Consider the following 24,602-nt stretch of genomic DNA (forward strand, 5'->3'; position numbering starts at 1 on the left):
TCCCTGCTTTAGCAGGCCACTCCCAGCCCTTCCTAGCTGGAGCAGCTCCCCTTGTCTCTGGATCTTCCCTGCAGGAGCCTCTCTCACTTTCCGCTACAGTTTCCTCTTCCTGTTTCCTGCTCTCCTCTGGCTCTTTGTAGAGCCCTCTGTCAGACCCCATTGAGAGGCTGTTAAAGAGGCACAGAGGGGCTGGACCAGTTCTCTCTCAAAGGGCCCAATCCACCTGTGACGTACATTTAACCATAATTTATTCCCCTTCCCCATCTCCAATTAACTGTTTACAATTAAAAGTTTTCTTTATGATGAAATTCAGACAGAAACAGACAGGCACAGAAATCAGCAGCATCCATAGAAGTAGTTACGTGCATGAGACGCAACATGCCTCCCATCTCTGAGAGCCTTGGCAAAAACAGAGCACAGGACTGGGATTCAGAACACCTGGGTTCTATTCCCAGCTCTACCACTGGCCTGCTGGTGGGCCTGGGGCAAGTCCCATCACCTCCCTATGCCTCAGTTTCCTCATATGAAAGATTGGGCTAGTGATACTGACCTCCTTTGTAAAATGTATTGAAATTCTGGATGAAAAGTGCTCAGTAAGAGGTAGGTGGTGCAGTTCTCACTGACGCATTCCTGGAGGAATAGTACAGATGGAAGCAGCAGGAGCTAACCAGGAGCAGATCACCCCTTCCTGCAAGAAGCACCTGGGGTGGGGAAAAGAAACTCCATGAGGTTTCCCCAGATCATTGTGCCCGATAGGAAAGGTTTGTCCCACATAGAATGGACAGAAGGGTTCTGCCTTACCCTGCAGATCCCCCAAGATCTGTGCTGATCTCCATCAGAAGCACAGCACCACCCACCTCCTCTAGCTCAGTTGGATACCCTGGAACCTTCAAAGGACCCTTTCTGGAAATCATCCTTAATGGGTGCTTCCCAGCATGGCTACCGTGAAACCAGCTTTAAAGGAGGATTGTCAGTATGGACTGAGCTGTGTAGAAAAGTTATTCCGGCCTGGGCCTGCATTTGTTTTTCTGCACATGTATTGCTGATTTCAGCAGTGGACGTGGCAGAATGGTGTAACTATCCCCAGGCCTGTGGAACTCCCTCTCTGGGATCCAGGGCAGAGCAGATGGAAACAGTGCCATGGAGGCAGGACAGATCCAAGGACAGAAGAAATTCCCAATGTGTGGAGCTGGGCCCTGGGGAAAATGCAGCTTTTGCAACGCATAAATACCAACTGGTACTTATTGATAGATACTAGATGCTAAAACAGTCAAAGAGGCTCAGAAAATAGCTCTTTACATTTCAGGTTAATAATATTGAGAACATATTGCAAACCTGCTATTTCTTTAGCCTTAACACACTGTATAAGTATCTACCAGCATCGCAGCCTCTCTGTGCTCTCTACAGCTATAATGATGCATCCACCCATTTTGTCCCTGATGGAGGGTTTGGCCTGACCCCTTTTTCTCCAGTTTGTCAGGAGTCGTCCCACTACAGTCAGTGGAGTTACACTGGTGTAAATCTGAAGCAACTGGGAGGAGCAACACGGCCATAGAAAAAGCCAAACTTTAGCTAAGGCAATCCCTGTGTTTCTGCAGGCTACCCAGTCCTAGGAGGCTACAGCATTAGGCTGTCAGAAACATTTCCACACGTCAGGGATTGCTTCCTAACTCTAGGAACTGCAATAATAAGGAGGCTATGTGAGCTCATCATTACTGAGTAATAGTGTTGCTGACCTCACCCTCATGCCTACCAAATAGTTTTTATGCAACTCATACAGTACTGTTTGGTCACTGTTAAGCCTAGGCCAGTTTTTCATGTTGTTTCTTACAGAAGAGGTTAGGGGTGGACCACCTCTAGGAGAGGGGGATCTTCTGGAATAAGCTTCTTTATTTTACTTTTTAAGTAACTGAGAAAATGGCCTGCTTTGTATCTGCTTATTTTATGTTTCTATCAGTGTCAATGAGGCTAAGCACATGACTAAAGCAGTCCAGATTTGGCCCTGATTTTGGACTTTTGCATAGAGTGAGTTAATTTTTGGACATTCATGAGTCTTTTTGTAGTTGTTTTTTTTCTATCCATTTTCTTTTTATGTAGATATTTTGATTTTCTCATGGCTATAGATGTGACTGATTGCATATAACATCATATACCTTATAGTGCTCTCATGATATTGAAAACAGGATCATAAATGACTATTTTGTGTATAGTGTGAGAGCTATCATGGAATGTAACAAGCAAATAAAATACTTAACAGAAGTGGCATAAAACATACTGATAATGTTGCTGTATATTGAAAGTTATAAGTGTATAGTATTTATTGCATAGGTAATTAGATAGAGGCATGCACAAAACTCATCCTGTTTGCTAAAATGCATGATTTCTGCATTTGATTAGCATTTTCCTTGGTTCTTCATTTTCTACCATTTTGTTGCTTCTAAATAAAGGAGGCAATTATGGCAGTTGAGTTTACTCATTAATCTGAGGCCATTACTCGATAAAGGGAGTTTGTCTCAGTATTCTGCAATAATCTGATAACAATGAGTCATGCCGAATATTATAGAGTGCTTACATTTAATTAAGCACTGACCATTTGTACTTCACAGACAAGGGTTCCCTGTAGTCCTAAAGCAGAAAAGAAAGTCCTTTAGGAGATGTGCCAATCTTTTCTTATTTCCTTCGCTCTGTTCCTGCCTTTCTCTGGATGCAATTATATGAACAAATAAAATGGGTTTACTGAACTCCCCTGTGTGGCAGACCTCTTTCTGCAGATAAAGCTAGTTGTGTGGGCCGTAATTAAATGAGAATCCTAATGTTTAACTAAACTTAATAGTCTGTTGCTTTGGAGCTTTTGTGGGAGTTATGAATTCAATAGAGATGATCCAGGCTTTTCAGAAACATGTTGAATAGTCATTGAACCATTATAGCCACTTGCTGAAAGAGCTGTGAAATGTATTAACTGGTAACAGCATGTTTTTGTGCTGTGCCTGCTTTTCTATTCACTGGAGATGGGACTAAATGTGATTCAGAACATGATTATGAACTACCTACAGTATTATATTTTCAGGAAGGCCTGAGGGAGAAGTATCCATAGGCATAAGTGTCATTAAAGTGCAGTTATAGTCAATAAAATGTGTAATTGGTGTTAGGAGGTTCCACATTATATTTTACTCAGTGTCTTCCAGATCAAATAGGCCATATTTATTATCATTTCATAGGGAAAAAATTTTCTGGGTCAGACACTCAGCTTAAAGAAGACAAAGTGTTTGTAGGGTCCAGATTTCAAGAGGGATGAGGTCAGAAGGATGAGCCTCTGCTGGAGAAGGTCCTTGTATGTCGAAGCTGAGCCCTCACTACACACAGATGAGGTTCATGAATCAAGCCTGCCTCAGCCAGACTCTCGCTACGAGAATCAAAAGGCACTGACCCTTGTCAGAACCCACTGTATCAAGGAAAGGAGGGAAGGTATCAACTGGCTCCCTGTACCCAGGACACAGAAAAGTTACCAGGATATTAGGGTCCAGGCATGTGGTGCAGAATCTGGGAACCTGGGAGTTACAGCTGGGCTTGAAGAGATTGATAGAAGGAGGCTAAGGGGCAGGCAAGTACTTGGTTGAAGGCCTGCTGGTGCAGGGACCACTCCTCTGACAGAGTCGTTTCTGGCACAGCCAGTCCATTGGAAGATTCAGAGAGCTGGGTACATGCAGGGCTTTGAAGGACCCCAGAGAAAGAGGGCATTGGATTCTCCCTGGAATGGAACATTCTAGTCCTGCCTTGATGATTCAGGTTGGCCACCGTGGTTATGTTGTCCAATGTGATCAGGATTTGGCTGAGGAAGGAACTGGAGAGACAATCTCCAACAGCCTTGAGCTCCAGGGAGTTGCTGTGGCACTTCGTTTCCAATGGCCTGACTCTGATGAGTTGTTAGATGCTAGAGGTCTTGAAGTAGGGCAAGGCCTGTCCAGCCTTCACTTGCTGGAGGGAATGAATTAGGCCTTTTCTGTCAAGAGGGAAGAGAACAAATCTTGCCAGAAAGGCTAAGAATGGAACCTGACCTGCAGCAAAACCATGCATGATCAGATACAGTTGCTCCATGTTGGAATGTGTCTCCTGGCCTCCCCTCCACATAGCACACATTGCTGCTGAGAACCCTCAGAGCTCTTCAGCCAAGCAGCAGCTCCAGGTCCATTGTTAAGCTGTTTTGGAGAGAAGTCGCTCAGCTGCTGGCCTCCTGCCTGGAAGGGAGGGGCCAGCTGGAGATGAACCACCCCATGAGTGCTAGAGAGTTTGGCTCCAGAGCAGGAGAGAGGTTGCTGCTCAGCAGGAAGCAGCTCAGCTGCTCAGCGTTCAGGTACAGCCTGGGCAGAAGGGAAGGGAGTGCCACCTGGAGACCAGCTGATCAGGAGAAGGGAACAGCTCAGCAGGGGGCAGTGGAACAGCCGAGAGGAAGATGTCACCCTAGGTAACTGCATGATATCCCTAAAAGATAGGGCCGGTCATGGCGCCAAGCACCCATGAATCCAATCAAAGTGGGAGCCACATGGGCTCAGCCCTCAAGTTGAGTTGAGAATCTAGGAAATGGGACACTCAAGTTTGGTGGAACACTTGAAAATGTAAGGCTTAGGCCTTCACCACTAGATTCCTCCATACCACAAGCACTGTCTGTCTGTGTTGTCTCTGTGCATGGCTGGCTGGCTGATACAGAGCATAGTGCTGGTCCAAGGGAGATGTTTAGAATGTGAACCAACTCTGCTGCAGTTTGCAGAGCTGTGTGGTAAACAATGAATGATGTTCTGTTTAGAGCTTTCATTGACTCTTAATTGTTTCATATTGATTCCACATGCCTGGAGAGCTCCCGAAAAGGACATCTTCCCCTAGAGTGAAAATCTCAACGAATATACATTTGTGCCAATAAAAATCCTCTTCTCCCATTCCATTTGAACTGCAGAGTGAGCTCTTAAAATACATCGATTCCACTTTAATCTTCTGTTGCTTTGTCTGAGGCGAAAACACTGTTACAGCATCTAGACCAGGGGTCAGCAGCCTTCCAGAAGTGCTGTGCCGAGTCTTCATTTAGTCACTCTAATTGAAGGTTTTGCATGCCAGTAATACGTTTTAACGTTTTTAGAAGGTCTCTTTCTATAAGTCTATAATATATAACTAAACTATTGTTGTATGTAAAGTAAATAAGTTTTTTTAAAATGTTTAAGAAGCTTCATTTAAAATTAAATTAAAATGCAGAGCCCCCCAGACCAGTGACCAGGACCCGGGCAGTGAGAGTGCCGCTGAAAATCAGCTTGCGTGCCGCAGGTTGCCTACCCCTGATCTAGACTTAGAAGGCTAGATCCTCAGCTGGTGTAAATCCACTTATTTCTATTGATTCCAGTGGATGCCAGTTGATACCACCTCTTGATCTGGGGCAAAGGTGTTTTTTTTTTCCCTCTGGGATAATAGAGCCCATAATAAGTCTTTGAATCTGGAGCATATTTCAGCGATATTTTAGCTGTGCATCTCTCATCATAGACTTCAGAGGGGACAGAGTGTTTAGAAGCAAAATATTTGTTTTAAAAATATTAGGGGCCTGGGTAAAATGTTAAATTGTCCGTGCATAACTCCAAAGGGTTGGTGTGTTTTTTTGTCCTTATTCTTTCAGAAATCTTTGAGCTAGAGGTAAATGAAAATGTGCAGCTGACTGTCAATGATAGGCAAATGCCTAAAGTGGAGTACATGGAAATCAAGATAGATGATTACAGTAAGTATCTCTTTTCGCCTTATGCTATTATTATTGTGAAATAATCATCTCAACTGGATTGGTGGGAGGAAAAATTATCGTGGCTCTCCGTGACATTGTCCAATTTGGGAAGCACTTAGCTGGGAAATGCTACATAGAAGGAAGTTATTCTGGAGACAGGAGTTGATGAGGATGGAGGAGACAGAAAGAGAAAAGGATAAAAATTATATAAAAAAAGTAATTGACCCTAGGAGATGACATGATCCGGATCACCTGTTCATTACAGGGCGTTTGCTGTAACATGACTGGTTTATTAGTTAAAATAGGTTTGAAATGGAATATTATATGTGCTTACTAGCTACAACTGTGGCAGTCTCTCAGTACAGAGCAGTAAACTGGTGATTACTGCTTGATTCACTGCAATCAGGAGACATGCATGTAAGAGATTTTCAGTATCAGTGATTTAAAATTTTTCATGAAACCCACGTAATTTGATAGAGGTTGGAAAAAACAGCTGTACAAGAAAAGGAAAGACAAAAGCAAAGGAAGATCTTATTTGCAGCAGGGAAGAATGAAACTTGGAGCAGTTTAAAAATGCAGCTAGTTCTTTTTTGTGGCACTCCTTAATTAAATATTCTCTCCATAGCTGTGTGCAAAAGAGGTGAGATGAAAGGAAGGGGATGGGGACAGAGATACAAACAAATAAACGTAATATAGACAAAGTTAGGGTCAAATAGTTCAGATATTTTCCACTAGCCTCCTTAGTTGCACCTGCAACATTTTTAAGAGTGTCTGTTTTGTTACATGGAAACTCCATATTTGAAATCCCAAAATATGTAATGGCTTCCACAGATCCTAATTTCTTCATGGCATTTGTGTGGCTATACTTGACAATTTGGAAGCAGTTAAGGAAATAGGGCTGAAAACATGTTCCTTGACGTTTTCCCTGTGATGGGATTGGTCATGGTAGAGATTTCCTTCAAATGCAGAGTACTGTAATAGAAAACATCCATTCAGATATAACACAGAATGCCACTTACACAGAAAGGAATGAGAGATACTGTGTTACTGCGTAATCTGGACCAGTGAGTGGTGTTATAAAACATGAGGCCAAAAGCTATTTGAACACTGCAGTAATTACCTAAAATGCTCTGCCTCGAACATTGATATTATGAAAAGAAATTGATGCATAGGAATAAGGAAAACAGAGCTGCGCATTTCATGAACATTATGGGCAAAGACAGAACATCAGTGACAGCCTATCATTAACATCCAACTCTATCCAGGCCACATGAGCCATTTCATAATTATTTTTTGAATTTACTATAAATAACTCAAGAACTGTTCCTAACATTATTAACTGCAGTTGTTGGTGAAAGTATCTTCTGCTGATCTTAACTAGCCTGTTTTTTTGTATGTAATAAATACAAGCTGGCTGTATTTTTTCATGTGCCTTCACCGTGTATCCAAGATCTGCCCTAAAGGTGACCAAGTAACTGGAGCAGTGTGTGCCATGTTTTACGTATATTTAAAGTCAAATGGCTGTCTCTCTGACTGTCCCTGGGCCATTGATCCAATCTGCAGTCTATTAGCATTCAGATGGAATAAGTAATTAGACTGAGTGTCAGAAAATGATTGCAAAACAAACCACTTCAACCAAGTGGTTAATCTGTGTATTAATTGTATTGAAAGCTCTGCTAATACTGATTTAATTGCCATGCCTTTGTAATCTGGATTATAGTTAATATTTTAAAAACAAATGCTGTCTCATTAATGCAGAAAGCATTTGTGTGGGAGCACTTTCATATACCAGTTGGTGTCAAGAAGAGCATCTCAAAGTACTTAAATGAAGTTTTGGGGGTTATCAAAAGCACAACTGGGGCCTAACTCAGATGTCACATACACACACAGATTTTATACCAGTGTAACTCTGTCGATTTAGAGTTACTCCTGATTTGTATTATACCAGAGGAAGTGAGATCAAATCAGGCCCCTGGAATTTAGGATTAAGAGGTAAGTCGATCCCCTAATTGTCTTGAAGCCCCTAAAGCAGAAAAATTCTGGCTGTCACATCATCAACTATGTTTTAATTGGCAACTGTACCTTATATTCCTGTTGTCTTAAGCTATTGTTACCCTCCCTTTCTCTGCTTCCCCAAAATATTGATTCTTGGTAATGTCACTCATCCAGCTGCCTAAAGGGAAAATACTAGCTATTGCCAGATGTTAATTGCCTGTTGTGTAAGTGATGCATGACTAAATAGCTCACTCTAGGTTTAGATTTCTGTCGCCTCAGCTATTACGGTCTGGATCTTATCCTTGATTACATCTGTGTTTCTAGGGTTTTATTTACCAGAGCATCTTATGAAATGCTGCTTTATTTCTTTTGATAAGTGGCCACAACATTGTAAAAATCTGTGATAGTTATCTCAACATTCTCATATTAAATCCTTGTTGTTGTTTGTTACTTTTGCCTAGAATTGCCAATGCAAATCTTAAAGCCAGCAACTTTTGCGGACACCATACACTATCCTTTGCTACTGGTTGTGTAAGTTTTCTTATTTTTATTTGTAATCTGTAATTCTTATTTTTACTTGTAAACACCTAAAAGCAACCAAGATTAGTGCCACAGTGGGCTAGGTGCTATACAAACGGAGGATAAAAGATGATCCATGCACTGAAGAACTTACAATCTAAGGCTCCTATTCTGTGAAGAATTACACACATGCTTAATTGTACACACTCTGCATATTGCCATTGACTTAGGGGAAAACATACTGCATTTTTAAGAGATCTCTTACACCTATCCAAGTGCAACGTTGGGTACCAGCCACACACAATGCTCCCTTCACACTATGCCAGCTTCTTTGGGGCTCATTTACATTGGCAATGTTACACTGGCGCTTTAACGTGGCTTGTGTAGTCGCTCTAAAAAACCCACCTCCATGAGGGGCATAGTTACCAGCACTGGGCGCATGGCTCCCAGCACTGGTGCACTGTCTAAACTGGTGCTTTTCAGCGCTGAAACTCACTGCAATCAAGGGGGTATTTTTTCAAACCCCTGAGCAAGAAAGTTGCAGCGCTGTAAAGTGCCAGTGTAGATAAGCCCTTAGACGGAGGGTCCACCTACAAAGCAAGTAGGATTCAACAGCCGCAAGTCTCAGAGCCCTGAGCTACAGACTTTGCTACGGCTCTAAAAATAGCTGGGAAGACACTCAGGCTCCATCTGTAGCTATTTTTATTGCACAGCGTGAGCCCACGTCTAGACCTAGGCTCTGAGACTTGCTACCGTGGGGTCCGACTGGCTGTGTAGACACACCCTAAAGACCTTCAGAGTTAAAGCTAGAGTGATAGCAGACCCAGACCCATTGGGATCATGCTATTTCAGGATGATAAAGGAGATGTCTTATGAAAAGAACTGCTCTAGGGTGGCCAGATATCCCGATTTTATAGGGACAGTACCAATTTTTGGGTCTTTTTCTTATATAGGCTCCTATTACCCCCCCACCCCCTTCCTGATTTTTCACACTTGCTGTCTGGTCACCCTAAACTGCTCAAACAAAAAAAACCCCAGCAATTGTTTTAAAATTCACATCCTGCTCCCTTTTGGGTGAAGCTCAGGGGACAAGCTACAGAGTTTCCAGACTGCTACAGGAATATGGAACTTCCTTAAAGAGCTTCAAATAGATTTTTCACCGAACAATTTGCATCATCTCTCCACCACAGATAACAGTACTGGCTCCACTCCACTCTTCCAAATTGGCTATTATCTCTCCCAAACCTGGCTACAAACACTGTAAATTGCCTTGGGCAAAAATGGACAAGGCCTTAATGAAAATTCACTTTAAACCTAGCAAAGAGTTGTGAAATCAGCTTTTCTCAATACTGCAACTATTACGGGGGATCATTTTTATTTAATGTGAACCCACTGCACACCCCTCCCTCCCCTGGCTCCTCAACAGTGTCATATCAGGGGATGGATCGCTCAGCAGGACTGGGGGAGCCCACGCACATTGGAATACTACATTCAGGGATGGGTTGTCTTCAGGGGTGAAAGTAACTTACTGGACTTACCGGTACTGCTGGAGTCCTGAGGGGGGTGTGGCCACATCTGGAAGAGGTGGGGCCTCTCAAGATTCAAAGGCCCTGGGGCACCGGGTGTGGCTAGGAGCCCCAGGGCCTTTAAATCAACCAGGGGCTCCCAGCTGCAGAGATGGCTGGGGACTCTGGGGCAAATTAAAGGGCCCGGGGATCCAGCCACCGCAGAGCCCTGAGCCCTTAAACATGTCCCCCCGCCCCCCGCAGCTCCGATGACTGGGCTGGGGCCAGGATTTAAAGGCTCTGGGCCCCCTGCAGCCACAGGAGCTCTGAGACCTTTAAATCCCAGCCCCAGCGCGGCTGCTGGAACTGCGAGGGTGGATTTAAAGGGCTCTGGACTCCCCGCAGCCATGGGAGCTCCGAGCCCTTTAAATCCCGGCCTCAGCACGGCTGCAGGAGCTGCGGGGGAGATATAAAGGGCTCTGGGCTCTCCGCAGCCACAGGAGCTCTAAGCCCTTTAAATCCCGGCCCCAGCCCGGCTGCCGGAGCTGTTGTGGGGAATTGGCCCCAGCACGACTGCTGGAGCTGGGGGGGGGGGATTTAAAGGGCTCTGGGCTCCCTGCAGCCATTGGAGCTCCGAGCCCTTTAAATCCTGGCCCCAACGCAGCTGCTGGAGCTGCGGGGGGGGGGGGGAGAATTTAAAGGGCTCTGGGCTCCCCGCTGGGGAGCCCAGAGCCCTTTAAATCCCCACCGCGGAAGCTGGTGCGGTCTGGCATGGCGTACCGGATAGTACCAGCTTACTTTCACCTCTGGTTATCTTCCTGTTAAACTGTGGCAGCCACTGGTGGGGGATAGTGACATGTTTACTTTTTAATGGGCTATTATAGCCTCTGCAAAAGCTTAAACCTATAGTTATTCTGCCCTGTGGTCCTAGAAATAGCAGTGAATAACCAGCCACCCCCCTCCAAATGGTGTCTTCCTCATAGCAGCACCAAACTATTTGTACCGTCTAGCCCAACAATTGGACTGTCCTTACAGCTTGTCCACTGAGTCATTAAGGGCCCAGATCCTCAAAGATTTTCAGGCACCTAACTCCCATTGATTTCAAGCAGGGATGCATTTTGCCGAGAAAAAGGAGTCTGATATCAGAATGAAGGAGGCAAAGATGCATTGCGAATGAATTCCAAAACACCATCCTGCAGCTTCTTTCAATGAAGGACAAAAACACTGCAATAAACAGACTGCCTCATCACAAAATTACTTCAGCAAAAACGTACTTCATTATACAAGTGCTTGAGGAAGATTGGTACTCATCAAGCTAACGACACTTGATTAGGCTGCCTCTGAAAGTGGATGCTCCTGGGCCTTTGTGGAGCAAATGCAAATAACTAAAGTCATATGCATGTTAAAAAATTGAGATATTTTCTTGTGTCTCTGAAAGCCCATAAAAAGAACTGAAGTAGGTGGAAATGCCAGTATCCCTAGTCATTTAGAACTAACTCTACAAAATCTCCTGTCTCTTGCTCACCCTATTTCTGTGGGTGCATTGTAATTTCTGCTTTGTATGGAGAGTTTGAGAAGCTTAGCTCAGTGCTGTTTGCAGTGTTTGTGTGGTCTTGTGTGTTTCTTGTGATCATTTAGGACTAAGTGCCCCCAAAGAGCATGAAATCTAAGGCCTTGATCCTTCAAAGAGAACTGTATTGGTGGGACCCGATTTGTGGGTGGGGATGGGAGAAGTCTGCTTACACAGTTCTCTTCCAGGACCAAGATTTCCAGGAACGGGAGCCCTGTTCGGCTGATCACCCTGCCCACCAGCTGCAACCAGAGCTGAACTGTTATTAAAGCCAATTGTTTTATCACCAGTTTGTTTTTTAATTTGCCTTTCCCTTGTATCTATTTTAAGAAATAGTGACATCAAGTGACTGACCGTCACATCTGTAGCCACTATCCAACACTCCTGCAGGAGAGGGGAGGTTTATGATGGGTGACAAGAGTCAAACAACTCAGTAGGCTTTTCTGCAGTGCTCCCAGGCTAGGCCCTCCCAGTTAACCTGTGCCAGGAATCCCACAGGAGTTCAGTCCCTACACACTGGAGGGATGAGAGAGAAAGAAAGAAATACAGGTTGGGGCCAGCTCCTCAAGTGGTGTGTAATGGCATAACTCTATTAATCTCAGTGGAGCTATGCCACTTTGGCCAGGTTGAGGATCTGGCCCATTTATGTGTATGCTTCCTAGTTTCACAAAATGCTCCTATATCATGGTTGTGGTTGCCATATAAGAATCTAGATAGATAGCTGGGAAAACCTTCCTGCAGCTTCTGTGCCTGCCTCCAAAACCATTCCACACACCAGACCTCCGTGCGACGGTGCTGTATGAAGACGGATATCATGGCTTTCTTGTTAAAATCGATGTCACCTTATAACATATGTAGCATCAGTGCAAGCTGGTCTGCAAATTCCCCTTTAAAAGGAGAGACTGTATTGACACTTTCAAAAGAGATTATGTGGCATGAAAGGTCTCTAGTCTTGGGCAGCCTTGACAATGTTTCACTGAGCATGAGTAAGATGCATTTAGTTTGTCTGTTTTTGTTTCAGTGACGGAACACCTGGTAGCCAGAGTGTAACAGAAAAGTTTGAAGTGAATTGGGAAAGCGTGCTGGTCAGCTCACACAATGCAATTGTGATGAAGTTTGATGGCCGGGGCAGTGGATTCCAAGGCACTAAGCTGTTACATGAAGTTAAAAGAAGATTGGCCCTTTTGGAGGAGAAGGATCAGTTGGAAGCTGTCCGGTGAATTACACTGTCCTTACAGAAATGAATTGCATTTATAATTGAAATGTATTCTCAAAGGCTCCGCCGCTGTATCTGGACACTAGAAAATACTCGAAGGCCCTGATTCTGCAACGAGAACTGTGTTGGTGGGACCTCACTGAAATCAATAGGGATCTGTGAGGGTGGGGGTGGGAAAGTTCTGCTCACACAGTTCTCTTCCAGGATCAGAGTCTCCCTGAGAGGGAGCCGTGTTCATCTGACCACCCTGCCTAGGTGCTGCAACCAGAGCTGAACTGTTGTTAAAGTCAATCGTTTTATCTCTCTAGATACCACTCAGCAATGCATCTTCTCCTATCTGAATGCTGTTGTGTAAACAATTGAAGAAAGTGAAAATACACTCCTGTATATTTCAATATGGGGAGTAAAATGTCAGCTAAATAATGATTCCATATGTAAGCGAAAAAACTTTTTCTGATGTTAACATTAATAGGGATGGAGCTAAAGGGCTTACCTTTTAAAAGTTCAAGGGTCTGCTTTTAAATATTCAGGGGAAGGAGAGGAGGAGGAATCTTTTTTAAAAAATTATTGGGTTCAGTTGAAGGCCCGTTCAGTTGTTAATAAAAAGAATTGCTGGAGTCCCGTGAGGTCTTCCACAGAGCTGTTGCAAAAGCACCAAAGTAATGCATGCCATGTGACTACAGCAATAGCCTAATTTATAGGAATGGGGGCTCCATGCCATTATGAAGCTAGTTCGGTGGATAAAAATATATACTTGGTCTCTAAGGAAGTGAGCACATATATGGATGATGCTAATGTTTGTTATAATAAATAAACGAACAGCCTTTATTAAGGCTAATAATCTAGCATCAAAATGGTGGATTAAGATGTTTAAGGACTGATGGAAAGATTATTTTAATTAACATTTTGGGGACTGTATTAAAGAGGCCTATGAATGTTTCTGAAAAACAAACAAAAAAATTTTTCTTACATTTTTAGTCTTACAAATAACTTACAATGATGTACTTGCTTATAATTACTTTTTTGCTGCACAGGTAGAGACCTTTGGCTAAGTTAAATATCTTCATTTAACAATGTTTAAATAACTTCCCCCTGCTTATATTCAAGTCCAATCCAATCTTACTTTACTGGGGGAAAAAAATTCGCTACTGCTAGCACTGTAGAGCCGCTACAGATACAGAAGAGTTAGCTGGATTCTGTGCTTCCCTGTCCATCAGCAACGTTCTGATTTCAGATTCTGTGCCACGGGGATAAATAACAGAAGGCGCAGAAAGAATACTGCTTGATTTTTTGTGCCTGGATTAATTTTGCAGTGCTAGCAGTGGGGGAAAAAATCCATCTTCTGATTTGTAAAGTGAAGATAATTTTGATATGGAAGTCATTGCAAGACAATAAATATGGGACCCTGTACTGTTTGCAGAGTTACTGTTCTAAGTATATCACACCTTAAGAATGACATTGGAACCATATATAAGTAAGAATTTTGCCACTGGTTCTACAGGTAAGATGTTGTGCTTCCATGATCCAGTCAAAATTAATGGAAATTAGAGTGTACCTGGTACATTTTGGCTCACAGGAGGTGTGTTCTGCATGATGTACCTGGAATGTTCCATATCAGGCAAGGGGTTAAAAGATCAAGAACAAATCAAACAGAAAGTTACATGGATTAGCCTATATAATTCACTTGTGGCTTGGGTAATACAACCATCCTAAACTCATGCTGATACAATCTTCAAGCCACACAATGCCTTCATGTATTCCATGTATCTAATGGGGTCATCCTTGAATTTAACTCTTTCTCGTCTGTTTCATATTTTAGGATAATGTTGAAAGAACATTATATTGATAAAATGCGAGTTGCTGTATTTGGGAAGGTAAAATTTTCCTGTGATCCCTACCCTCTGTTATTGTTTGCTGATGTGTTTCAGCACTTGTGCTTAATCTTGATTTATTGAGTGTACCTGTCGTGGTGGTTTTGTTTTTTGAGACAGGCTGTTTCTTGCTTAGAGATTCTAAAGATGAGAGCTTCCATTTTATCAGCCCATTTAGCAGTGTTTCCTTTGAAATTATCTTGAAAAAGAAAAACATCTATTATTTGTGAGGAAAAAGTGCAGTCAGATATGAGAAGGGCTTGTTAGAAGAAATTATTCTGGCTATCGATATAGAGGTACAATGGGTGAATAGTGCTGAACGTATAATAGAATCCCTGTCTCAGAGATTGCTTACCAGTTCATAGCAGCCACTGACATGCTAATAACAGTTTTGCTATTAGCACTATTTCTGAAGGCAGTGAAGAATGGAGATGGGTTCTTGGCTTAGTACCAGTTCATTCAGATCTGATGGAAAACATACTAACGTTGACAATATAGAATGAATGTACCATTGTAGCTTTGAAAACTCAGACCTTACACTCAAAAAATGGGAGTTTTGCCCAAGCAGGGACTGCCAGTTCAGGGTCTAAGTGTAAGCAGTTTGAGTCTGACTGTATGTCTGTTTCAGATGAGACACATCCAGAATCTTTGCTCGCATATTGGGCATTGCAATAACCAAATTCCATACCAATGACTGATGGTTTTTAGAGGATGCTGCAGTTTTACAGACTCTTCAACAGAGCAAGACATGAATACAGGGCCCAATCCTGGACGCAGACACATACAGTTATTTTGAAGACACAAGTGGTCCTCATGGTCCAGATCATTCCTCTCCTTGGAAAGAGCACACAGTAGGAGGTTCTGGGGGAAGTGAGAATTGCCAACAGGAGCTAAGGGGCATAGGCTGTGGGACACACTCTTGAACTTGGCAGTTCCCCAAAGATCCAGAGAAGGCTTGGCCATTTGTATGGACTCCCGTGTACCTCTGCATTATCAGGGACTCCCGTGGCCACTGCTTTCCTTAGAGACCCTGACTGAGTTATCTTTCCCTCCCGTACACTCTTCTCACCCTGGTCTGATGACTGTCCACACCTTGTCCTGCACAAAGATCAGACTGAAGAGATGTCTGATATCTTTATACAAGGGAGAGGATCCCCTCCTGTGTACACATCTGCAGGTGGACACTCTCGGCTTATAACTTTTAGCCAGTGGTTAGAATACTCACCCAGGATGTGCGACATCCAGGTTCAAATTCCACTTCCTCTGACTGGCATGAAGCAAGGATTTGAATCTAGGGCTCCTGCCTCTCAGGTGAGTGCCCTAATCAGTGGGGATTTGAGGTATGCTGGAGTGGGTCTCATTCAGTCGCTCATGCTGAAGCTGTTCCACTTTGTATGAAATACTTAGTAGTCGTAGGCCAGAAAGTGTGAGAATGACTGTACAGCCCAGAAGTTAGGGCATCCCCCGGGGCCTTGGGAGACCCAAATTCCAGTCCCTCTTCCAGTGCTTATGTAATTGTTTATACAAGTGAACAGTTTCCATAGGAGAGATTGAGAGAGATCCTCTCCAGAAAACCCCACAGCCCAGTGGTTAGGATGTCTCCACCATCTCTGTTCTGGGTGAGGCCTGCAGGCAAGATAGGTGCGGGAACACCTAGTTTGAGGATCCTGCTTGGGTAGCAGGACTGAGGTAGCTGTGCACGTGCCCAGCAGCAGAAATGTAGGTGCCACGGGACTTTACCAGTGGCAACTTATGGGCCTCAGGATGTAGGCACCTGCAGGGTGTGGTAGCAGCTGAGCAGGGTTTGAAGATCTAAATTTTGGCCATAGCTGCCTAAATCCCGTAGTGGATCTAGCCCAAAGTTATTTAAGTGCAGAAATGGTTGCAGGATCAGGCCCATAGTTAGGACCCAGGCTTCCACTGCTTATGTGAGCAAAACTCTCATTGAGGTAACAGGGAAGATTTTCCTGTGTAGGGCCTGCAAGAATCCGGCTTTAGGAGCTGGCTAGTGTAGTAACTCTTTGTGGGGTGTGGCACTGGTTTAGAACCCTGTTTCCCATTCATTAGACTGTGTATCAAAAACACCACTGCCCCACATGCACATAGGTATACGTAAGGCTTTTCAGAACGCACCTGACTGTGCCCCAGTGCGTCTCAAATTTGCTACCAGCGCGTTTGTCATAAAGCATAAGTCCCAATTCTGAACCTTAGCATCCAAAATGTGGGTGCCTTCTGGTGTTTATTGTCTGAACTGCTGTTCCTCTGCTGCCTGCTTGGTTTTGCCTAGCAACAGTGCCTTTTTTTTTTTTTAACTTCTTCTAGCTAATTTTCCACATGTAAATTAAACCCAAAAAAACCACTTTATTTGCATGTGTGTTCTGCTGGGGTACTTGACTCACAGTCGGAGTTCTATTGTTTAACAAAAGACCCTTTGTCAAACCTTAATGGTCCCTTGCTTAATATGCAAGCCAAAGTGAGCAACGAGAGAAATAAAAAAAAAAAATTCTCTCTGGCTCCTTTCAAAACCAAACCTTTTCTCTCTGCTTAAAAGCCCTAGCAGAGAAAAGAAAAATATAATATTCCTACTGGCTTCTGGATTCTTATCTTTATCCTACCGCTAGCCAACATGTCATAAAGCATAAGTCCCAATTCTGAACCTTAGCGTCCAAAATGAACTTGGAAATAGAAGATTAGAAAGCCTGGAGATAGAGAGATCCCTCAGAGACTAGAGAGCAACAGAACCCAGAACAAAAAAAAAAAAGGCACTGTTGCTAGGCAAAACCAAGCAGGCAGCAGAGGAACAGCAGTTCAGACAATAAACACCAGAAAGCACCCACATTTTGGATGCTAAGGTTCAGAATTGGGACTTATGCTTTATGACGGCGTTACATTGGGAACCAGAGTTGAATGGGTTTTAATTTAATGAACACTCTACTCTGCTGTGCCTCAACCTGGTCAGATTTTGTGTCATCTAATGGAAGGGGGGGAGTTTGTGTGAACTTAACACCCAGGCTAAGTCATTACTATTAGTTGGGCTTAGTTTACAGCTAATCCCCACAGAGCCACAGCCATGTCTCAGGGAATGTCTGTACTGCAGTCAGTGATGTGCCAGCAGCTCATGTAGACATACTCAACCTTGCTGTGATCTAGACAGCTAAAATAACAGTGCAGCTCCAGCAGCATGGACCAGGTGGGGTTGTACAGCCCGTGCTTCAGCCCATGTTAGCAAGCTATCTAGATTAAAGTGAGCTCAGGTATGTCTACGCATGCTGCAATCACACCTCAGACATATCCCAGATTATAAGCATTCTAGATAGGAAGCCATTTTTGCATTCTCACTAACACGTGTGTCTGTCTGTACTCTAGGATTACGGGGGCTACCTGAGCGCTTTTATTCTCCCAGCTGGTGAAGAGAATCAAGTATTCACGTGCGGAGCTGCTCTTTCTCCGTTGACAGACTTGAAATTATACGGTAAATACCACTCTCCAGAGGCCACAAAATGCCAGCTCCCAGCCACCAGTGACATTCCCACCCTCCCCTTACTAGGTCTCCCTTCTCTTTGTTTCTTAAAACCTGGCTTCTGCCTCTCCCGGTGTCTGTGGTGTTTGTCTATTTCGAGCCAGACTGTAAGCCCTTTATTTCCATTAGTGAGCTGGCCCCTTCACTTCCATGGGATGAGACCCTTGCATAAGTAAGAAAGAGCTCCACAATACGGCCTCAGACAGTAGGCTCCTTAAGGTAGGGACCCTGTGTCCTTCTGTATCTTATGCCATGCTGAGCACATGTGAAATAAAGAGTAACAATAGTAATGACTGCAAAGTGCGGCCATCCACATTGCCACTGCCTACCCCAGTAATTCTAGCTCACCCAAAATAGCATAGATAGAATCATAGAATCGTAGGCTTGGAAGGGACTTTGAAAGGTCAACTAGTCCAGTCCCCTGCACTCATGGCAGGATAAGTATTATCTAGACCAGGGATCGGCAACCTTTGGGCACGTGGCCCACCAGGGAAGTCCGCTGATGGGCCGGGACGGTTTGTTTACCTGCAGCGTATGCAGATTCAGCCGATCGCAGCTCCCACTGGCCGCGGTTCGCCGTTCCAGGCCGATGGGGGCTGCAGGAAGTGGCAGCCAGCACCTCCCTTGACCCAGGCTGCTTCCCACAGCCCCCATTGGCCTGGAACGACGAACCGCGGCCAGTGGGAGCTGCGATCAGCCAAACCTGCAGACGCTGCAGGTAAAGAAACCAGCCTGGCTCACCACGGATGTCCCTGATGGGCCGCATGCCAAAGGTTGCCGATCTCTGGTCTAGACCATCCCTGACAGGTTTTTATCTAACCTGCTCTTAAAAATCTCTAATGATGGAGATTCCACAACCTCCCTAGGCAATTTATTCCTGTGCTTAACCACCCTGATAGTTAGGAAGTTTTTCCTTATGTCCAACTCAAACCTCCCATGCTGCAATTTAAACCCATTGCTTCTTGTCCTATCCTCAGAAGTTAAGAACAACATCTTTTCTCACTCCTCTTTAACTGTTATCATATCCCCTCTCAGTCTTCTCTTTTCCAGACTAAACAAACCCAATTATTTTAATTTTCCCTCATAGGTCATGTTTTCTAGATGTTTAATCATTTTTGTTGCTCTTCTCTGGACTTTCTCCAGTTTGTCCAGAACAGGACATGATACTCCATCTGAGCCTAATCAGCACTGAGTAGAGCAGAAAAATTACGTCTCATGTCTTGCTTACAACTCTCCTGCTAATACATCCCAGGATGACATTTGCTTTTTTTGGCAACAGTGTTACACTGTTGACTCATATTTAGCTTGTGATCCACTGTGACCCCCAGATCCCTGTCTGCAGTACCCCTTCCTAGGCAGTCATTTCCCATGTTGTATGTGGGCAACTGATGGTTGCTTCCTAAGTGGAGTAGTTTGCATTTGTACTTACTGAATTTCATCCTATTTATTTCAGACCTTTTCTCCAGTTAGTCCAGAACATTTTGAATTTTAATCCTATGCTCCAAAGCACTTACAACCCCTCCCATTTTAGTATCATCCACAAACTTAATAGGTATTCTCTCTATGCCATTATCTAAATCATTGATGATGCTATTGAATAGAACCAGACCCAGAACTGATCCCTGCCAGATCCTACTTGATATGGCCTTCCAGCTGGACTGTGAACCACTGATAACTACTCCCTGAGAATGATTTTCCAACCAGTTATGCACCCACCTTATAGTAGCTCCATCTAGGTTGTATTTCCCTAGTTTGTTTATGAGGTTGTGCAAGAGTATCATAAGCCTTACTAAAATCAAGATATACCACATCTACCACTTTCCCTCCTCCACAAGGCTTGTTACCCTGTCAGAGAAAGCTATTAGGTTCGTTTAACACGATTTGTTCTTCACAAATCCACGGTGAGTGTTACTTATCACCTTACAAATGTGTGATAAACAAATACATACAAATGTGTGATAAACACAACCCAGACACTTATCAAAAAGGTTTGTTCAGTACTAGGGAGGACTGGTGCTTGAACTCCAAACTGCCCCACCCTGTTTAACGTTATACATTCTGGCTAGGCTTTAAAGCAGCCTGCATCAGCTTGTGCATCCAAATGAACACATTTGCCTAATTGGAGACTCACCTTCTGATGGAGCTTTGTGAGCTTGATAAATGGTTTGGTCACATGTTAAATGAAGGGTTTTGAATAAGGTCTAAATAGAGACTCACCAGCCCAGTTCTGTGCATGGGAAGACTCCTGCGCCTGCCCAGTGCTGCACTGGGAAGCCCCACAGGACCTTGCTCATGTGGAGGGCGTTGGAGGATCTGGGCTTTATTCATTGAGTCTCACATTTCTGGGTCTGCGAATTCTCACTGTTGCCTGTATCAGCACATTGGAAACTCAAACTTGAAATCTTCTTCCAAAGGCCAAATATTCCCATCACCATTTGCAAAGGGCTGCTCCCATTTAGCCAAGGAGAAACTGATTTAAGGTCACCTTCTCACCTCTCCCATCAAAGGACACCTCTAAGGGGAAGCTATTCCATTCCCATCCAGTAGACCTATATAGAGATTTTCCTTCTAGCTGCTGGAAAGCACAGCAGCCTCCCTGTCTCCCCTCCATTTCTCTCCTTGGCCGGCTACTCAGTGGGACTGATACCCTCTCACTTTGCGCTGGTGTAAATCAGGAGTAGCTCCATTAAAATTAAGGTGCTACTCCTGCGTGAGGGGCCTTGCAACTTCCACTGAGGCCAATGAGAACATTCCAATTGACTTCAGCTGGAGTTGGATCAGCCATTGGGTGAAAGTGGATAACTTGTAGCTCTCAATATATTTCAGCTGCATTCAGAAATCAATAGCAGAGCCCCCCTGTGACTAGTGTAATGGCTCTGTATATACATTGATGGCAAAAGGCCATGTAGCACAGTGGAGCATGTGCTAGCTGTATGTTACAAAGGTTTGGCATTACAAATGTGTTTTGACTATTCTTTTATTATAATTAAGTTTTCCCTGTCAATGTTATTACAGACGGAGTCATTAATTCTGACCAGGCATCTAAATCAAAACAAAAACAAGAGAGTCTAAAACATTTCTCATTTAATGAAAGCTGAGCCAGAAAACATGGCTTTTATTTTTGGAATGGACTGCACTGGAGTAAAAACTGACCAATATGTTTTTTTTATTTCTTTTCAAGCGTCTGCCTTTTCTGAAAGGTATTTGGGACTACATGGCATTGATAACAGAGCATATGAGGTAACTGCATGGAGCTGAGAATGGAGCTTTGAGTCAGTGTACTCACTTTCATGACAAAATGTTAAACCTTTCTTCAACTTTTTAACCTTGTCTTCTTATGTGCAGTTTGGGGGGGTAGAAGGGAAATACCAAAACCAAGGGCTGAGAGTAGTAAGAGGGTCTTTGTTTGAAAGTTATTTTGGCTTTAAGTTTACAGACTGACTAGCTGTTTTGGGTTCCTTGAATTTAACGGTAAAGTAATTAATAGCCTTGTCATTTGTTAATCCTCAGGCTACCCCTCTAAAGTAGGTAGGTATTATAAGCTCCATTTTACAGGTGGGAAATCTGAGGCACAGGGGTTGAATAACTTGTCCATGGCCACAGGATGAATCAGTACCAAAGCTCTGGTTAGAACTCTGTTTTGGTGCTCAGCCCATTAGATCATGTGTTTAAGCTACAGTCCATTTAAAGTCCCTTTAACATTTCATCAAGGACGAGCTGCTGATGGTGGTAAGCACAGATTAGTGTATTTCCGAATTCTGAAGCTTGAGTGGCTGGTAAGCATAATTCTGGGCTTGAGTCTAGCAGGGTTTAAAATACAGATAGCTCATTAGTTAGGGTGTTATTGTTCAGGGTGCGAGGGAGGCTCAATGGGTGTGAATGCTTCAGCTACCCTGAGGAAACTAGAGAAGAGTAGCTACATGGAGGGAAAGGGTCACCGGGCTGTGTCTGTAAAGTGCTGAAAAATTGGTGCTAAGCTTGCACACAGGCCAGTGAAATGGATTTTGCAGAGGCATTCACCACTGGGGTTTGAAATAATTGCCCACTTCACAGCAAAGAAAAATCAGCCAGAGCCCCTGTGCTCCTCCTTAAGAGGTAGGGCTCGTGGGTAGGTGATCCATATAGTGAATTTACTGGCCCTCTGAAATTTCACAAGCATAGTTAGGCCATGGTAGATTTTTTTTATTCTAGAAAGTTGAAGGAAAATGAAAGGGATTCCAAAGCAATCAGTGTTCTCATTTGGATGTAGTGTAAAATAGCTTGGCTGTATGTTTCAGAAGGTTGGTTTGGGTAAGTACTGGTACTTTTGACTTGCTTGGGGAGGGAACCATTTAACTGTTAAACGTCATTGACTGCATCTGTGAAACATCACAATGTTCTAAGTGTGGCCTGCTGTGCCAGACACTGATGTAATGTGTGCTTCCTAAACACCACAACTGGACCATGCACTCTCTAGGAATCAAGGAGCATAAGACTGCCATTTCCTGAGCCCTGAAACTGTGATGTGGAATTTATAAAGGCCGCATGGCCCAAGGCCTGATGCAGACTTTACAAGCCATATTATTCTCCTGGAGGCAATGTTATAATGGAGGGAGCAGCATGCAGGAACTAGATGAGAACGAAGAGACAGAGTCTGGGTGGAAGGATGTTCCCTGCTGGGTTATTTTCACCTGTGTATGCTTACATTCGGGTTTCCTTTTGTTCCCCTCTGCCCCCATGTCTGCTTGATAACTCCATTTACCGCTTAAATGCAAATTAAACCAAATACACGTTCTTTTGTTTAGGACAGATTTGTTTGCTGACTTCTGCCTGGGCAGGGATATGGGGAGCATGTGCTAATAATATCAGAATCTTCTAACTTAATTATAACTTATGTTGCTATATATATTTCACCATGACAATACTGACAAGCAATTTATGAGTTTTCAAATGATACCTCACAAGGCATACTTTGTACAAAGATTATTATAATCGTGTGTAAGGTATGAATGCAGGGGTGCATCCATCACACTCGCCATCTACTCTTGGGGCAGGATTGGTCATGAAGGGCAGGAAAAGGTTAGAGAAATGGACAGCATAATCCCTCCTCTATTCTGTTGCTGTAATGATTCAAGCCGCCAAGAGGAAGAGGTTGGAATGATATTAGCTTGTTATTCTGGTGATCAAATATAAAACAGAGTTAAGTACTAATTTGCTATGTGTACAGAAATCACTAATTTCTGGCATGATGCTTAATCTTACCTGCAATTTTTATCTTCACAGATCACCAAATTAGCACACAGAGTCTCATTACTGAAAGATCAAAAGTTTTTGATCATTCATGCCACATCTGATGGTAAGTAAACTCACTATTTTAGTGCAATACATAGTGTACTTTATGAGACTTTGATTTTTTTCTTAATTAAATTTGTCACTTTTATGCATTTATTGATACTAATCTGATTTTACAGAAAAAATCCATTTCCAGCATACTGCAGACCTTATTACACACCTAATTAGGGCAAAGGCTAATTACAGCTTGCAGGTACAGTATATGTGTGTTTCCATTTTTCATACTTAAATAGTCACTTGCACTTTGAACAGAAAACAGAGGTTATGAAGTAAGCTTTAGAAAGCCCTCACTGTATATACAATACAATATAAAAATACAAATAGAACAGTAATACTAAATTATATGTATATTATATAGTTTCTCTCTCACACACTCTCTCGCTCTCTCTCACACACACATATTATATCATTATTTAGATTTGGCCCAGTACTGCACAGTTGTTAGCACTCAATGCAGAGGTGAAAGTAAGCTGGTACAGTATGGTACGGTACGGTACAGCATACCGTCAAGAGCCGGTACGCCGTGCCAGACTGGACTGGCTTCCCTGGCAGTGATGTAAAGGGCCCGGGGCTCCAGCCTCTGGCCCTTTAAATCACCACTGGAGCCCAGCTGCTGGAGCCCCAGGGCTCGGGCAACCAGGCTTGGGCGGGGATATAAAGAGCCCAGAGCTCTGTCCGCTGTGGGGAGCCCTGGGCCATTTATATCACCACCAGAGTGCCAGCAGCCGCTATCCCAGGGCAGCAGTGGCAGAGCTCCGGCAGTGATTTAAAGGTCAGGGGCTCCAGCCACTGCGGGGAGCCCCAGGCCCTTTAAAGCGCCGCCAGAGCCCCGAGCTCCGGAAGTGCTTTAAAGGGCCTGGGGCTCCACACAGCGGCTGGAGTTCCAGGCCCCTTAAATCCCTGCCCGAGTCCTGCCACTGCTACCCCAGCAGCGGTAGGGCTATGGCGGCACTTTAAAGGTTCCGGGTCTCCCCCCAGTGGTGTAGCCCTGGGCCCTTTAAATCACCACCGGAGCCCTGCCGCCCCAGGGTGGCGGCAGCAGGGCTCCTGCGGTGATTTAAAGGGCCCGGAGCTCCACGGTGGCTGGACCCCCAGGCCCTTTAATTTGCCCCTGAGCACCAGGGCTCCCAGCTGCCTCTGCAGCTGGGAGCTCCAGGGTGATTTAAAGGCCCTTGGGCTCCCAGCCACAGCCGGAACCCCAGGGCCTTTAAATATTGAAAGGCCCCACCTCTCCTGTTTGAGGGCACACCTCTTCCGTTTGAGGCCATGCCCTGCTCAGGACTCCAGCGTACCGGTAAGTCCTTTAAATTACTTCACCCCTGG

At 44.0% G+C, this 24,602-nt stretch overlaps 1 protein-coding gene across 5 annotated transcripts in view; it reads left to right on the plus strand.

The window, feature by feature from the left end:
* The window catches only part of DPP6 (dipeptidyl peptidase like 6), a 799,862-nt gene that overhangs the window by 772,071 nt on the left and 3,189 nt on the right, over positions 1-24,602 (plus strand). For all 5 annotated transcript variants that reach the window (XM_032775624.2, XM_032775623.2, XM_032775621.2 and 2 more), the window contains 8 exons: positions 5,654-5,752; positions 8,209-8,278; positions 12,363-12,557; positions 14,377-14,431; positions 17,795-17,900; positions 21,130-21,188; positions 23,211-23,283; positions 23,399-23,472. In XM_032775624.2, coding sequence (XP_032631515.1) covers positions 5,654-5,752; positions 8,209-8,278; positions 12,363-12,557; positions 14,377-14,431; positions 17,795-17,900; positions 21,130-21,188; positions 23,211-23,283; positions 23,399-23,472 — 731 coding nt within the window. The remainder of the gene's footprint in view (positions 1-5,653; positions 5,753-8,208; positions 8,279-12,362; positions 12,558-14,376; positions 14,432-17,794; positions 17,901-21,129; positions 21,189-23,210; positions 23,284-23,398; positions 23,473-24,602) is intronic.

The sequence above is a fragment of the Chelonoidis abingdonii genome, chromosome 2, assembly GCF_003597395.2.
Source record: "Chelonoidis abingdonii isolate Lonesome George chromosome 2, CheloAbing_2.0, whole genome shotgun sequence".
Classification (NCBI taxonomy): Eukaryota; Metazoa; Chordata; order Testudines; family Testudinidae; genus Chelonoidis; species Chelonoidis abingdonii.